At 35.5% G+C, this 15,542-nt stretch overlaps 2 protein-coding genes across 3 annotated transcripts; both read right to left on the bottom strand.

The window, feature by feature from the left end:
* Nucleotides 1–890: 890 nt before the first annotated feature.
* On the bottom strand, nucleotides 891–4,656 carry LOC129294181 (uncharacterized). The gene is made up of 5 exons (XM_054932368.1): nucleotides 4,519–4,656; nucleotides 3,642–3,722; nucleotides 2,756–2,802; nucleotides 1,915–2,631; nucleotides 891–1,411 (listed from the first exon to the last, which is right to left on the bottom strand). Exons 3-5 carry the CDS (start codon nucleotides 2,767–2,769, stop codon nucleotides 1,123–1,125), a joined length of 1,020 nt encoding a protein of 339 aa, XP_054788343.1. The 5' UTR covers nucleotides 2,770–2,802; nucleotides 3,642–3,722; nucleotides 4,519–4,656; the 3' UTR covers nucleotides 891–1,122.
* Nucleotides 4,657–7,406: 2,750 nt separating this feature from the next.
* LOC129294685 (uncharacterized) lies at nucleotides 7,407–11,492 on the bottom strand. Of its 2 annotated transcripts, XM_054933142.1 has the most exons (7): nucleotides 11,354–11,492; nucleotides 10,154–10,439; nucleotides 9,474–9,636; nucleotides 9,115–9,291; nucleotides 8,936–9,019; nucleotides 8,332–8,413; nucleotides 7,407–8,165 (listed from the first exon to the last, which is right to left on the bottom strand). In XM_054933142.1, exons 2-7 carry the CDS (start codon nucleotides 10,435–10,437, stop codon nucleotides 7,720–7,722), a joined length of 1,236 nt encoding a protein of 411 aa, XP_054789117.1. In that variant the 5' UTR covers nucleotides 10,438–10,439; nucleotides 11,354–11,492; the 3' UTR covers nucleotides 7,407–7,719. The 2 variants fall into 2 exon arrangements, with proteins under 2 accessions (XP_054789117.1, XP_054789116.1); XM_054933141.1 differs by lacking the exon at nucleotides 11,354–11,492 and having other exon boundaries at nucleotides 10,154–11,303.
* Nucleotides 11,493–15,542: the final 4,050 nt, after the last annotated feature.

Below are 15,542 nucleotides of genomic sequence, written 5' to 3'. Positions count from 1 at the left end.
ACACGAAATATTTGTTAGCACTCCCTTGGATCTCATTTATAGAGCATGTTTTAGAAGGTTAATTTAATTTTATTTATAAATCATGATGTGCATTTTTAAGTGACATTTAAAAAATATTTTTAAGATTATTCTTCATAAAAGAAAATATAATATAATATTACTTTTTAAATTTATTATATGAAGTCATATTTAAAATTTTAAACACTTTTAAATTTTTTTATATTTTTTATGTTGGTAGTAATGGTATCAGTAAAAATGACTTACAAAGAATAATATTTATGACCACCATGATTGGAGAAAAGTCAAGGGAGGGGGCCGCAAGCCCAAACACCTAAAGCTTTGACAAAGAATGTTAGAGATTGACCGCCCCAACCCAATGCCTTCCACTAGCCGGTCAATTCAATCTAACTCATCAACATTATATATTTTGGCTTCCCCTTCCGCTTTTACCTCTGCACCACTTACTTGTACCGTTTCAAATCACGAGGCGTCTGAAATGGGGGATTTCTTTCATTCACAATTCCATGACATTCTGCAAATTCTACCACGTCCAAGTTTTTTTACTTGTTCTCTCACCCTACAGGTTTTCCCCGTGGCTCGGGGATTTTCAAATTATTTGTACACGCAGCTCAGGACATTGACTCACCCAACATAATTATCAGGTAATATTAACTCATAAAATGAAGACCAAAGGAATTAATCAATATTATTTCACTATACAGTTATCCACCAGGACCGATCAATTGACGGGAATTTCGGAACAATACAGAAAAGACCCAACGATATCTTATTATATACACCTTAAGCAAAGCCTGTGCAACATATGCATCCTATGGAAATGTTGCACCCCTTCATTTTCTTCATTCCCCCTTGCCAAAGTCAAAGTTGTGTGTGTGTGTGTGTGGGTTGTGAGATTGTGTATATTGGTAGTGCACAGTTCAATTCATCTTCAAAGCGCCAAGACGAGAGCAAGCATGATGGATGATAGCCACTAAAATACAACAAATTATATAGCCAATGCTGTTAATCATTGCGACACATTAGTCAGCGAAAGTAGAAAGTCAGGCTGTTGTCTCTGTAAAAGTATCCCACAAAAGGGACACAAGGGTTTTGCGGACACTGCTAGGGTAGAGGAGTTGGTGGAAGATTTAAAATTAAAGGATATGCAGACTTTCTAAAGAGTGCATCTGGCGCCAGTCTAAAACCTGACCTTCGGCAACAAATACAAAGCCATAGTGGAGCAACTGGGCAAACCTGCATACTGGTGCCACATCTCAATAACCTGTGACGCTGACCTTTGCCACCACTGTAATCCTCGCCTGAGCAAAAACCAACTTCAGGAGATTCATATGGAACAGATGCTGAGCAAAAACTGCAACGCTCCGCTGCCAAATGTTCATTGGACAGAAGCCTGTTAACAGACACAAAACTATAATTGGCATATTTAAAGTTTTAAAAATTTCTTCTTCAAAGAAAAACACCATCTGATTTTTACAAACTTAATAACAAGTTCGCAGCTAGAATTCACCATTGATCTGCCAATTAAAGTTCATGCATGAAAACCACCTTAAAATATGTTTGCGCTTCATTGATTCCAGAACTAGTTGGCTCGTCATGAATAGGGGAAGACAGAAATGCAGAATTCTGCAGGGTCAGTGGCCAAAAAGTCTCCCAAATAGAAAGAAAAGAAACTTCTGAAGCTCACCATGGATAAACAAGAAAAAATTGAGGTAATAATCCACTACATATGCTCACATTCTAAGGATCATTTTCCATCAATTTAAAGCTTTCAATAAAGTATAGTTTTCGTTAAGTTATTAGTCAAACTGAAGTCCAACAAGTCCACGAGTATAAACAAAGCATTCTAAGGATCTGTAATGTTTAAAACATAATGTTGGAACTAGCAATCTGCACCTTTTCTCATTTGTAACTTCTGATACAAGGACTTCCAATTGGTCACGCGCATTATCCTGATGTAATTCCGCCCATCGTTTCGTCAGTGCCATTCCAAAAAGATACCAATGGACGGGGTGGGAAGAAGTTGCTTCTGCATAGGACAGGTTGGTTAGGAAAGCAGAAAAACTAAAACCCACTAACCTTTCTCGGAGCTCCATTTCACTGCTAGGAAGAATCTCCACCCACTTAGTTATTTGCTTTTCCTTGGAAAAAGCTGGCCCTCCTGAGTTTAGAAGTTTGTTGTCTATTCTATTTATTTGATCAGCATCCAATTCTGCTAACATCACACGCCTACAGACTATGTTGAGCAGGTGAAGCGGGCGAGAAGAGATATCTGATAATTCTGAAGAGGCCTTTGACAAAACCTTTTCAGCAGGAAGGTCCATACGAGATCCCAGAAAGGACATTGAGAGCCACTTAATAAGTATCTGTTCTACATATATTGAATCGTTTCCCTTGAAAGCCAATAATGCTGCAATTATATCCCAAAGAAGCAGGGGCTTATCAAGGCAATGATATTGCCCAAGGAAGCAAATGATTTTGGATCCCCAGTTAGTTAATTCTTTCTTTGGCAAATTGAAATACTCTTCAGCCCCATATGAAAAGGGTAATCTCGACAGAACATCCACTTGCCGTCCACCAATCCGAAAGTATTCAATAGCTGCCCTCAAAATCCTGCCCATATTCAGAAGAAAATGTTAAATTTTATCAATAATATATTTTCACCAAGATTCTACTTAAATTTAGAAAAAGATAAGGCAAGACCCAAAAAACTTAAACCAGGAAAATATGACTTCACCTTGCTTCATGCATTCGGCTCAGTTTCTCAATATCAAAGCAACGAACCTGCAATGATCAAGCAAAATTAGTCAGCGAATCTTTGCATAATATGGCTATTGTGGGTAAGGTCAATTTTGAGAAAACAATGGATGTATACAAGTAACTAGTATAGCATGCATGATGTCATACTGTATAATTTACTCATAGAGCTTCGGGCAGTTGATGAACTGTTTGGGATCCAATCAAGAGGAGACAACACAGAATTCAAAGGATAGGAACATAAAATTTTTAGGCCTTAATGTAGCCTTGACGAGTTTTGAGCATTTGCAATGATAGAGGTAGCCAAAAGAAAGAGAGATGTGTGATGGTGTTCAAGGAAAGGCAAGGTCACTTATCAACTCATAGCTGATGCAAGTAAGCTACATAAACAAACGCAAAGGAAAACAACTTATTTATAGTTTGACATGCCAACTACGTAGCACAGACTTGGTCCGCTTGGATATGGACGCATTGGAAACTTTAAAACAAATGAACCAGCATTAGCTTTTATTCTAAGCATCTAACACTCTTATTCCTAATCAACTAGAAAACAACATTAAACTATATCATTCAGAGCATTCATATACCGCAAAAAAATATCGGGAGAAAAATTTAATTATCTCACCAAGACGGAGTTTATAGTCCTTCCTTCATCCTATTTTTAGGGCTATTTATGTCCAAGTAACTAAAAAAAATTACACCAGGACATAAATGTATGCATGTCGGTCAAGTGGAGAGAAAGTGTTATGGGGTGGCATGGGCGACCAAGATGCCTGAAAATTGGCGGTCCATGTTTTATATCACAGTTAAAATGAACGTACTAGATGCCAAAACCGTCATTTTATGAACAGGGGAAAAATTTATACCTCCTTCAATAGAGAAAATAGAGTGTGATTTGATTCTGATGATTTCAGTAACTTGCCATTGTAGCCCTGCAACCCTTCATACTGCCAAGCATGGGGTAAATGAAATGAGTGGAGAAACAACGTAAAATTGGATACAACTGCGCAAACTGACACAAATGCTAGAACGTCATGGAAGTTTTCAGACCAAAGCATCTTGACTTCTTAGCTAAGCTTTACCATCAGGAGTAAATGTAAAATTATATGGGTGGTACTAGAATTAACTTGTTGGGGGCAAAACAACTGTGATTAGTCAACAACACACGGTACTTTAGAAAGTCAATATTTTCAGTGATAGAACAAATTTAGTAATGTTTGCAGTACCAGGGTTATTAGCTGGATTTGGGTTTTGAGACAGTGGATTGCTATTAAGAGGCTTAAGCTGTTATGTAGAGGCCTAATAATGGTTTTAATATGTCAAGCCTGCTGATACAACGGGCTTTTCTGGCTTGAATCATTGACCAAAAACAAGCCTACTTGAACCATGAACTAAGAGGTTAATTCAATTAGGAGAACGAGGGCGGTGAGGATTGAACCCTTGATCACTTAGACAAGAACAAGAAAATGAAGATTTATAATCACAAGTTCCAAGGTAGGTTGTTAATAATTTCAGCAAACCTAGCAGTGATGATTAACTGAAAACAATGAGGAAAATGGATGTATTTTGTACAGATAGATTTATTTCAATAGCATTAAAAGCATTTCAATTTTCCTTAAGATGATGCAGTTAAAGCACAATCAACTAATCACAGTATGTGACTCCAGGAGTTCGTTTGTTTCTCACCAAGATCAGGTAACAAAGAACATAAATACGACATTTTACTGAGCATTGCTGACACACCTCCCATCAGAGCCTCCAATAGCGGATAAAACTTGAGGATTTGAAAAATCAGAAGCAAATAACACCCAACTTATTGAAGGAACCCGTGCATTATGTGCCTCTAAAAATCCAACGAACTTCACAGCAGTTTGAGTGATGCTTTCCTGTATAGTATAGCAATCTGGTGTGCAAAATCTCCAGAAAGAAATTTTACCACTCTTCCTCCAACAGCAAGTAGACTAACAGATGCATCAGTACTAGGAACTGGATGGAATTCAGATGTTTCATTCAGCAATGGAGACCAAGAAACAACTATTGCAAATAGCATTGTGCTACGAGAAGCATATTGATCAGCATCAATCAGTGGCAAAATGTGGTTCTCAGATATTTTTTCAAGGACCTCTCATTAGATTCAGACATGGATTCCATCTGATGTGATGCAGTTATCTGGATGTCTGACCCAGTAATTTCAGACAACTGAAATCAAGGAACCACAAACATGAGTGTTTCTGATGGAGCTTGACCATGAATTATAATAATTTAATGTAGTGAGGATGAAAGAACAATTATTTTCAAGCATATTTTGCACTTTATGTCATCCAGCAGAGGAGGAGTGATGAAATTTGGTCATCGTTCATACAACAGCAAAACACAAAGATTCATTCTAAACATAACTTTGGGTCCTTGGACTTTACTCGAGTTTTGTTATAGATCTTTACACTTTTTTTTGGGTATTCTAAGTCTCTATAATACCGCTCATGGAAGGATTTAGAACACTTAAAAATAAAAGTATAGGAACTTAGAATAAAAAAAAGTGTAAGAATTTATAACAAAACTTAAGCAAAGTGCAGGATCTAAAGTTATATTTTTTCTAATTTTTTATTAAAAAAGTCCCATGCAGCATTCAATCTCTGTCCTTCGATATCATTACAGGGGCTAGAACAAGAGTTTCCATCGTTACAAATTGTTGGCAAGAACAATTGATTCCCAGAATCAGTGGAGGAATAATTGCTGCCACAGAAATATTAAAATAGAGTTAAAAGTTAATTTTTGGATAATATGTTGCATAGCATAATAAACTAGACACTTTTTACTATGTATTATGTGAAGTTTGAGAAATAAGCACACTATTCGCGACTTTTAAATAATGTGATTTACTACAGTTTTTACTGTACATATATTAATAATATATTAATTATAATGCATTAATTCCATATGCTTTTCTTTTCTTACATTCCTTCCTTGAAACAGTGTCTACCATGTCACCAGCTGATTTTTGCTTCACGACCTGCATCTAACTGAGGATGTCACAAAGTTGATAAAGAAATAGATTATAATCATGTCAGCTAAGACTCCCCAAGAAACCAGTACAGCGCTTATTAATTTTTAGTAAGTTGATAAATATCACCCAGCAACTAAACTTTTTTTAGTACGTATTTGGATTGAAAAATCTGCAAGTGAGATTAGAATCAGTTGAGGTTAGAATATGAATAAAAATATATTTTTAATTATTTTAAGAAGTTATTTTGAGTAGCTTCTAAAAATAACTTAATATGATAGATGAGAAAAAATATTTAAAAAAAAACAGGATACACGAAAGTATCATAAAATTTTAATATAATATAATACTAAATCATTTTTTATAAAACAAAAATTAAAAAATATATCATAAAATCTAAAACTAACTAACTAATAATCACTTTTTATTATTTTAACTAAACATAAAATAATCTCTATATTTTATAAAATCTCTAAATTATTTAAAAATTATTTATTTTTTAATCTTAATGCCTATAGTTTCCTGGTAATTGGAATTTAATGACTAATGTAATATAGCGATAATAGTTGCTCGGTGATATTTTGCTTTCCCCTGACTGTTATATCATCGGGCAAATAAAAGTCTTTTAGTACATGTTTGAATTAAAAAATCCGCAATTAAAATTAGAATCCACAGAGATTAAGAAGAAAGTATGTAACTTAAATGGAATTTATATTTGAATATCTTTTTTTAGAAGTTGGTTGGATAAATTAAAATTTATTTAAATGACTTAACTTAAAAGTTAGTTGAGATGTATAACAGCAAAAATGAACATGAGTTTTCTTACTAATTTGATATTTTTACAAAAATATTAATCTTTAAAGTACAACTTTTTTAAAAAAATATTACAAAAATAAAATACATTGATAAATTATGAATATTAAATTACAATTTAAGTTAAGAAATGAGTTATTTGTTCATAATTTATAGGCATATATATATTGATACTAATAAAGTTAATTATTATTATTTCTAACTTTTTTCAATATTTTTAAGTGTTTTGTTTTGTTTTTATCAACTTCAATCTTTTTGGCAGAAGACCAAAAAGCCAAAAATAAAAAGAAAAAGAAAAAGAAAAATTAAACAGATATACTAAAAAATACAGGAGTAAGAAGGTTTCATCGAAAACTCATTGTCCTGAACGTTGCTCTCAAAACTCACCTTCCTGCCTTCAATTGAAGCGTGCGTTTATTCCTCAATGCTCTTCTAAAGACTTTTTTTATCCAAACAAAATTGTTAACATCCTAATAAACTTTGGGAGTTGAGATTTGGGCACCCAAACCTCAATTGGAATGATTATGCAAATATAGCCTTAATCTTCGACTATTGGAGTTCACATGTGAACTCATTGCTGCTGTTTGGTGCATGCAGAGTTGCCAAAGCAACAAATGATGCTGTTCGGTGCTTGCAGAGTTGCCAAAGCAACAAATGATTCCGTAACATGACAGCCAAATCATTTGCGACCCCATCGGCCCCTTCCACATGGGTTTGGACTGCTATGAGTAGAAACCATCCTATATACCAATATTCTCCACCAGTTCCACGGTACAATGCAAAAGTAGTGAAAATATCAACGAGACACGAAAACCCCTTAACAAAGTGAACATTACGGATTTGTTGCATTATTGCAGATTTATAAAAGTAAAACTATGGTATTGCAGAAGAAAATAATAAAAAAAATCGACTCTCATGTTGCTACCTACTACCGAGTATATACACCATATGTTGCCTTCATATCCTGGACCAATAAGTTTTTCACGGTCCAACTAGAAAAACAAGAGGTTCCATAATAGTTTTGACCCAATATAGAACCTCTCAATTTTCTAAGAATACCCTGATCAAGGGATAACTAGAGAGACTATCATTCGTCTCCAGAAACAGGATTCCAGAGACTAATTCTAGTGCTAGACTTTCGTTCTCCTTCCTAGATTACCAAATCTTCTTGCCACGCCAAATATAAGTGTCTTAGTCACCAGTCCCTTATCAAGACTACAAGCAAGGGCAATAGCTCCACCGATTATGAGCATCCTTGGTATGTTCATGCCTTGAGGTTTCTCCGACGCCGTCAAACTCTGGGTTTCAAATTGTTCATCTGAGGCTCCTAAGGATTGCAGGTATGATGGACTAATCTTAGTGTTGATCCGTGCCATAAAGGCTGACCGAGAAATTGGCTCCCCAGCAACTCTTGCTTGTTGGTAGGCACGCAAGCCGGGTTCAATCTTCTGGACTAATGTCCACATCCCTTTGCGTACTCCAAGCTTTGCAATTTCCCATGGGATGCCCATCTCTTCGTGATGGAAAAGCATAACTTCACAGGCAGTCAACTGGCCCTGGGCTCTTTGGGATTCCACTGTCAAGAAAAACATCATTAGCCCTGACTTGTCTGCCACAGTGAGACTACTGCCGGTTCCACGGCCAGAGATGGGAACACTGTTTTTATGATTTAACATGCAACTTCACATTCAAATTCAAAAGTTATCCTTGATTGACTAATTGACTACAAAGAAAGTATATACCTGCGCGAATGCACCAGCTTGAGTAATAGACATCAACACGTCTTGGTTTATCTCGTTTTGGGATAGAGGGACAATCTACTCCCTTAATCAATGGAAATAAATAAAGTGGTCAGTTACTCAACTTAGCATTTCTTCGATGAAATTAAAAAGAAATTAGGGAGCGATATAGAGCTCAAGAAGGTGCATAGAATCATGATTCTGCAACTTAAAGGAATCTTAATCATTGATGAATAATTAAAAAATATCTTAGAATTAGCTAGTTGGACACCAAAAGGGAAGATGCTGATTCCTTGCTGATATACTCATTTGTCCCAATTGTTGCCAGACCACCCAAATGTAAGAGCAAGACAATTTCTAAACCAACTCCAAAAGTTTTACTTAATCTTCAGTAATCTCTTATCGTCTACTCTATATCTAGCAATAATTTGCCCCAGGAAAATCAAAATGAACAATTTCAGCACAAAAGATGATATTTAAGTGCAGCATCAGTCAAAGCAGCCATCTTTTTTTGTAGCATGAAACACTTCAAAGTATTTTGTTAGTTCTAAATCTAACCTCAGCCAATACAACATACACGTTTACAGAGTAAACCTGTTTCTCATACCTTTGTCACACAATAGTATGATCTTCCTGATTCCCACACTCGTCGAGCAATTATGTATTCTCTGTCTTTACAGAAAAACGGAAACTGTGGCACAAAGAATTGAAAAGCATGAATATATGGAACCAATCTATAAAAGAATTAAACATAAGAAGAACAAAACGACAGTAAGAGTTAGTCACCTTCCGTATCCACTGAACTTTTGTGGTTCCTGTAGTGGGGCATTCTTCTAAGGTAGTTGCATTCGCAAGCATGTCATCCCACCTGGGACGAAACTCATCATCCAAGAAGAAGTCCCTCACTACCTCCGGGGTGGCATCTTCAAAGATAGTTCTGCTTCGATATTGAGGAGGGCCTTCCTACAAATGATCAAGACCAACCAAAGAATAAACTAGGTTAATTACAGAAAAATTGAAGGTTTTGCGGAAAATAAAGACCAATTTTATTGGGCAATCGCTTATTAATATCAGAAGACAATGGTCTGGTGTTGCTTTGGAAAAAGAAAATTTTCAAATCAACCCAATAAACCAGGAGATGTTACCTTGGGATCTCTTCGCCAGGCTTGGTAACTCATGTTAGGTGTGGAACGATCCATCATCTGTATCCAAGGAGGGCCTCCATCTTTTACCTCTACAAGCTGCCACAGATGCTGTAAATCCTCCAATATGATAGTATTAGATGCATCTTCATTGATGGTGGACGCACTGCAAAGCACAACAAAGTCAGCTATCTGCCCTTCACGAAGCCATTTAGAAACAAAGTGACACATAAAACACAAAAAGGCATAAGGTGTAACAGCTCGCACTGACAATATGCTGGATAGCATAAATGTTATGGTAACCCTTAAAGCCTAAAGAAATTAGCCATGACATTGTGCAAAACAGTCATTCATTTCATGCCAAAAGCTGAATCTTTGAAGTTCAAACAGATGACATCATCTGGATTTTGGTTTTTACTCGATCTTTCTTTCCAGGAAGATGATTGCTAGAACGACCACCACGGGGAGAGTTTATCAAGTGTGACCAAGGACTCAAAAAAAAAAAACAGAGTTTACTTTCAGCTATTATATTTGAAAGTGGGTTCAATATCATAATTCCAACCGAGCTAAAAATAAAAATGAGAAGCAGAAGAAAATGACAAAAATGCATCAACGAACTAAGTTGTAGTAACTTCATATTAATGACAAGAATAATCGATAAAAAAACACTAAGACACAGGTACCTGCTGCAGGTATCATATTCTGGAGGCGGCGAAGAGAATGGCAATTTACTCAAGCCTTTATCGACGACCATAGATTGTGGATTTGACGGCTGCAATTCAGAACCATTGAGAGACGAAAATACTTGCTTGGAGGGCGGCGGCGACAGGGAGCACCATTCCAAGGATTTGGCCAGAGAACAGCTTAATTCTTCTCTCCCCAGACTAGCCCATTTCGGTTTCCAAACCCATCCGACCACAACACCAGCCAAAAATGCGACCCAAATAGGACCCAGAAACAGAATCATCCCTGTACATACTCCCGATATTTTGGGGTTTTCCAAGATATCGTAAAAAGATAGAACCAAAAACATAACAACGGGAAAAGAGAATATTGAAAATCAAGCAGACGAAAAGGAATTTTAAAGAAGAAAGGAATACAAGAAAAACCAAAACCAAGCCCGCCCCTTCAACGAAAATTCACTCCCGTGATTTAATAATTCGGCGCAAATCGAGGAGGGGGGTTGAAGGGGTTTGCGATAAGGTACCTCAAGAGATTTCAAGGAAGGAAAGAAGCAGACAAATTTGGTGAAAAATCAGAGAGATAAGGGTATTGATGATTAAGACACAAGGGGTAGAGATAAGGGATGAGGAGGGGAATGAAACCAGGCTGGCTTCGTTATTATCTCTCTCACAATGACGCAGTGGTGTAGCGAAGCATCTCCATGAGCAATAGACGGTGGTTGTTGTAGCAATTGGATGGGTGACAAGTGCAAATTGCAGAGCCTCTGAGGAACCAATGTTTTTTTTTTTTTTAAATTCTTAGAGCATGAAGATGAACCAATGAAAGGGAAGAGGAATCGGAAGGTTGATAAAAAGATTGGCGGAGAAGCGAGTTAGAGATGCGTTGTGGTCTTGTGGAGATTGAAAGCGACGACAAGGGGGTAGACATGTGTCAATTGACGGTTCTGGATCGTTTCCGGGAAAGCGAATAGAGCCGAACAAAAGAATAGTGGGCAGAGCACCTAGGTTTCGTTGGGGTTCGCTCAGGCCTTGTGTTTCACGTTGTATTAAATATTCTGGGCTCACTTTCATTGCATTTGGTTTTGGTTTAGATTTATTCATGATTTTCCTCTAGTGGGAAACAAAACATTGTGCAAGCAACAAGGTATGTGGTCACTCTCAAACCACAAAAAAATGTTTCTATCGTCCTCACCACCATACCTGTTTGAGGCACCCTGCCAAATCCAACGGGCTCCGGCACCACTGCCGACCAGTTTTGCTTGGGCTTTCCAGTCAATTAGTATTCGGCTTGGCTACCGAACGCAACTTTGTGATGATACTCTCTACCTGAACTACCGAACTCCGAGAGATTATCGGTGTAGTTTAAGGGGAAGATTGATTTATATTAATTTGAGTCCTCAAGAGTGGTCGGTGTATGAGAAAACTTAACGTTTTAAATGAGAGGAGAAATATATATATATATATATATATATTAATTTGAGCAAGATAAGTCAGAAATTTAATATTAAGAAATAAGAAGTCATACACAACATTTTTACTCATTCCAAGTTTTACTTTCCATCGAATGCTAATGCTTCTCGTCCTCATTTTTTCACGGAAAAGATAATTTTTGCATAATATTAATACTATTAATATCAATATAAAATATAAAAAATATGGACAGCTGGAATATTTATCAACCATAAACAAGGCCAAGGCCGTTGGCCCAAAAAAAAAATCTTAAACAGTGCCACTTCTTTAAAGACTTCCACATTAGACTCGGTCTAATTTTAAATTAAAAAGGATAGGGCTTGGCCTTGTTTTGGATTTTAAAGTTTCGATTATTTTGTGAATGTTTATTATATTTTAATTTTTATTACCTTTAAATTATGGGGATAATTTACTTTTATTTTTTTGGGCAATATAACCTATAATCAATAAATGTTTTTTCAATAATTTAGTACTTAATTTGTTGAGTTCAGAGATTGAAAGAATTGAATTATATCGATACAAAAAAAAACAGATTTTTTCCAAAGTCAAAACATAAAAGAACTGAATTGTTCCAAGTTTCATAAACTAAATTGATAATTAAAAAAAATTACATTTTTATTTTTGTAATGTTTTATTTCCTTTTTCACTCGCTATTTGGGTGTAACATGATTCAATACGTTACGCAGAAGTTGATGTGTGGCAAGCAAGCATCCAAATAGAATGGGAATGATACGCACACGGAAGCGAAGAATGAGCGTATGAAAGGAGGAATCGGAGAGAAGGAAGAAGCAGTAAGAGTCAAGAATTGCACACTTAAAACGCGGCATTCAGCGGACTGCAAATTTGGAAATTGACGTGTTCTTTGTTGAACTGAAGAATCTACTTTAGACAGTTTAATTGTATGGTTAAACGGCTGACGGCTGGAATTCCCGCAGCAAGAATAACCCTTACTTGCATGTGCTGCGAGTGACAGCGGTGGATTTTCTCATATATTGACAACACAATTGGAGTTCAAACCCTGATATTTATTTACATGCACCAAACTCAGTTAAAGACGTTTATTTTTTTTATTTTTTATTTTATGGTCAGTGCCTTAGTTTAAACTAGTCATATTGTTGTTGCGTGGTCAAAACAATACAAGTCTTGTTATTGTTCATGGTTTATGATAATGCTATTTGTTAGACTATTTTTATATTCTGAATTGATAATCATACTTACAGGACTATTAAAATGAATATCAATGTATAATAATAAAATTTACGAAAAGGTATGTGACTTGTGATATACATATGAACGAAGAAGTGGGTGGAAGGCAGGTTCAATTTAATATGTACACTTGGATGAGAGGAGTTTAGAAGAGAGGTTTAAATAAGAATATGACGAGGGCTAAAATGCTGCTGATAAATGATAAGAATGGAGTTGGTGATTCGAGTCAAGCTTAACAAGTTAGCTAAAACTCGTTTAAAAATGTTAAGGTTGAGCTTAGTAATATAAGTTTTTTTAAAAGCGTAAGATACTTTAAATTTAATTTAAATAAACTCAATAACTGAATTTTTTTGAACTCTAAATATATAGAGTTGATAATTTTAATTAAATTTGATGAGGCCAGCCCAAATCAAGAAAAAAAAATGAGAGTTGGCCTTGATCATATAATTTTTTTAAAAATAATAGAGTATTTTAAATTTAATTTAAATTAAATTTAATTTAAATAAGGTTAGTCTCCTTAAAGTATTAGGTCTAGGTGACATATTATGTACTTGGACACAAGGGGACGCGTGAAAGGAGCGGGGTCCAAGAAAAAGAAAGCGATCGCTGCAAGACGCCGGAATTGATATGGGTGGAATGTGGAGGGTGTGAAGCATGTGGTGAGTGATTCATATCTCACTGTTAGGTGGTATTCTCACATTTCTACTTTCAACTTTATACACAGTATTGACGGTGTAGGGAGAAAGTCATAGTGCCTATTTGGATATGTGATGGAATTGATTATCTAAACGGAAATCATATTTTGATAAAAATTATTCAAATACTTCGTCAAACGCGGTTTTCAAAATTGATTAATAGATATGATACATCATTGTGTGCCTCCCTCTTTCCCCCATGCCAGATTGGAGAAACAGTGAAAAACTGGTGACGCTGGAGCTTCCCTTTTACCTACCCATGGCACGGCTTCATATTCTTACCATGGATTGCATCTATCTATATTTGTCCTTGAAACCTTTGGAACAATAATATGAATGCGTGCATGTATATATACATATACGCAGATGCTTCGTTCAAACGGTATCTATTTGATGCAAATTAGTTAAAATTTTACTCTTGTCATTATTAGTCCATTATTCACAGTCTTTACGGCATCTCTCGACAAGTGGCCTAAAGCATTAATTTCTTTTTCCTCTTAAATGCTCTTTGTTTCAATGCTTTTAAGTTATATTTATTAGTTTTTATGCAAAAATAGTAATAGTTATACTATTTTAACCATCCTCACGAGAAAGCTTCTTTGCATAGTGGGATCACATCTAACAAGCGCCCAATAGGAGATTTTTTGCCCATTTTATTCTAAGGAACGAGGAAAACAACTAGTGCTGTGAAGGTATTACTCAATACTCTCTTAATTAAAAAATATAATATATTTTTAATTAAATTTTACTTTTAATAAAATAATTACTTATCTTCAAGTTAATTTTATTTTTCTATATTTATCTTTATTTAATAAAGTGTTTTATCCTAAAATAATTATAAAATAATTTATTTAATAAAGATATTAAAAAAAAGACAACGGTTATATTTTAAAAAATAAAAAATATTTTATATTTTGTAACCTTTGATCCTTAAAAATTATTTTTACATTTTTTAATTAAAAGAGTGTAAATGTAGTCTCTCTCTCTCTCTCTTTTTAAAGGTCGCTTGTCCATTCGCAACAGAGTACAACCACTTGTGGCAGATGATGGGTGACATGGTATTGGAACTCGGACTGAACCGTTCGGTTCAACCCGAAAATTGGTGACCCGATCCCTTGTTTGGTCTGGGTTTACTCCTAAACTGGTGAGAGGATGAATCAATGTAACCCGATCAACCCGGGTTTAACCCAGTATAACCCGAATAACTTAGTGGGTTGACTGGGTTAACTAGGTTATTATTTTTTCAGACAAAACTCTTAAAACGACGTCATTTTGGGGGATTTTTTTTATTTTTGATTTTTTAGAGTACTAAGTTCAGAAATAAGACAAAAAAAGTGAAACTGAAGTCAAAAAATGAAAAATCAAAGGCAGAACATGCTAAGTCCAATCCAGATTTCTAGACAGCATTCAATTCGGCCTTTCATCTGTGTCTCTCCTTTCTTGCCCTAACTTAATCGGCATCTCTTCTATAACTTAGCCTCTGTCTCTTCTCCAGGCTTCAGCTCTATCTCCATCTCTACTGTCTCAGTCTCTTCTCTAGCTTAGTCTTTGACTCTCTATTTTTTCTCCAGCTCTATCTCCGTCTCTGCTATCTCCATATCTTCTCCAACTTAGTCTTTGACTCTCCGTCTCTTCTCCAGCTCAATCTCCGTCTCTTCTCTAGCTCTGTCTCCATCTCTTCTCTAGATTTTTGAGATTAAAGGGTTATAATTGTAAGGATAGATATTTAAAGTATTGTATTTTATTATTGTTAAATTTTTGAGTGGTTAAATTTGGTTGAATATTTTTATAATTAATATTTTTTTATTTAAATTATATTATTTTAATCATCATCGGTTTGTCACCAGTTTAACCCTTAATTTAACCCTGATTGAACCATTAACCCGTGACCTAATATTATAATCGATTTAATGACCGATCTGATTTTATGTATCTTGACTGAGTCAGAGAGCATGATTGATGAGAGCCTCCTTGATCCCTGAAAGAAGGACAATCGCTATAGACCGGGCTCTCTTATT

This window comes from Prosopis cineraria, unplaced genomic scaffold, assembly GCF_029017545.1.
Source record: "Prosopis cineraria cultivar Desert tree isolate PC_DT_omini unplaced genomic scaffold, ASM2901754v1 PC15, whole genome shotgun sequence".
In the NCBI taxonomy this organism is placed as follows: domain Eukaryota; kingdom Viridiplantae; phylum Streptophyta; class Magnoliopsida; order Fabales; family Fabaceae; genus Prosopis; species Prosopis cineraria.
This window is presented reverse-complemented; position numbering and strand designations above follow the sequence as displayed.

Excerpts from the sequence above, each read along its gene's own strand:
- LOC129294685 (XM_054933141.1), bottom strand. The coding sequence starts at position 10,503 with ATGTTTTTGGTTCTATCTTTTTACGATATCTTGGAAAACCCCAAAATA. Across the intron at positions 9,637-10,153 it reads GAATATGATACCTGCAGCAG|TGCGTCCACCATCAATGAAG; the intron begins GTACCTGTGTCT and ends TGTGCTTTGCAG. Across the intron at positions 8,166-8,331 it reads AAGCTGGTGCATTCGCGCAG|TGGAATCCCAAAGAGCCCAG; the intron begins GTATATACTTTC and ends TTTTCTTGACAG.
- LOC129294181 (XM_054932368.1), bottom strand. Across the intron at positions 1,412-1,914 it reads GAAGTTACAAATGAGAAAAG|GCTTCTGTCCAATGAACATT; the intron begins GTGCAGATTGCT and ends GTCTGTTAACAG.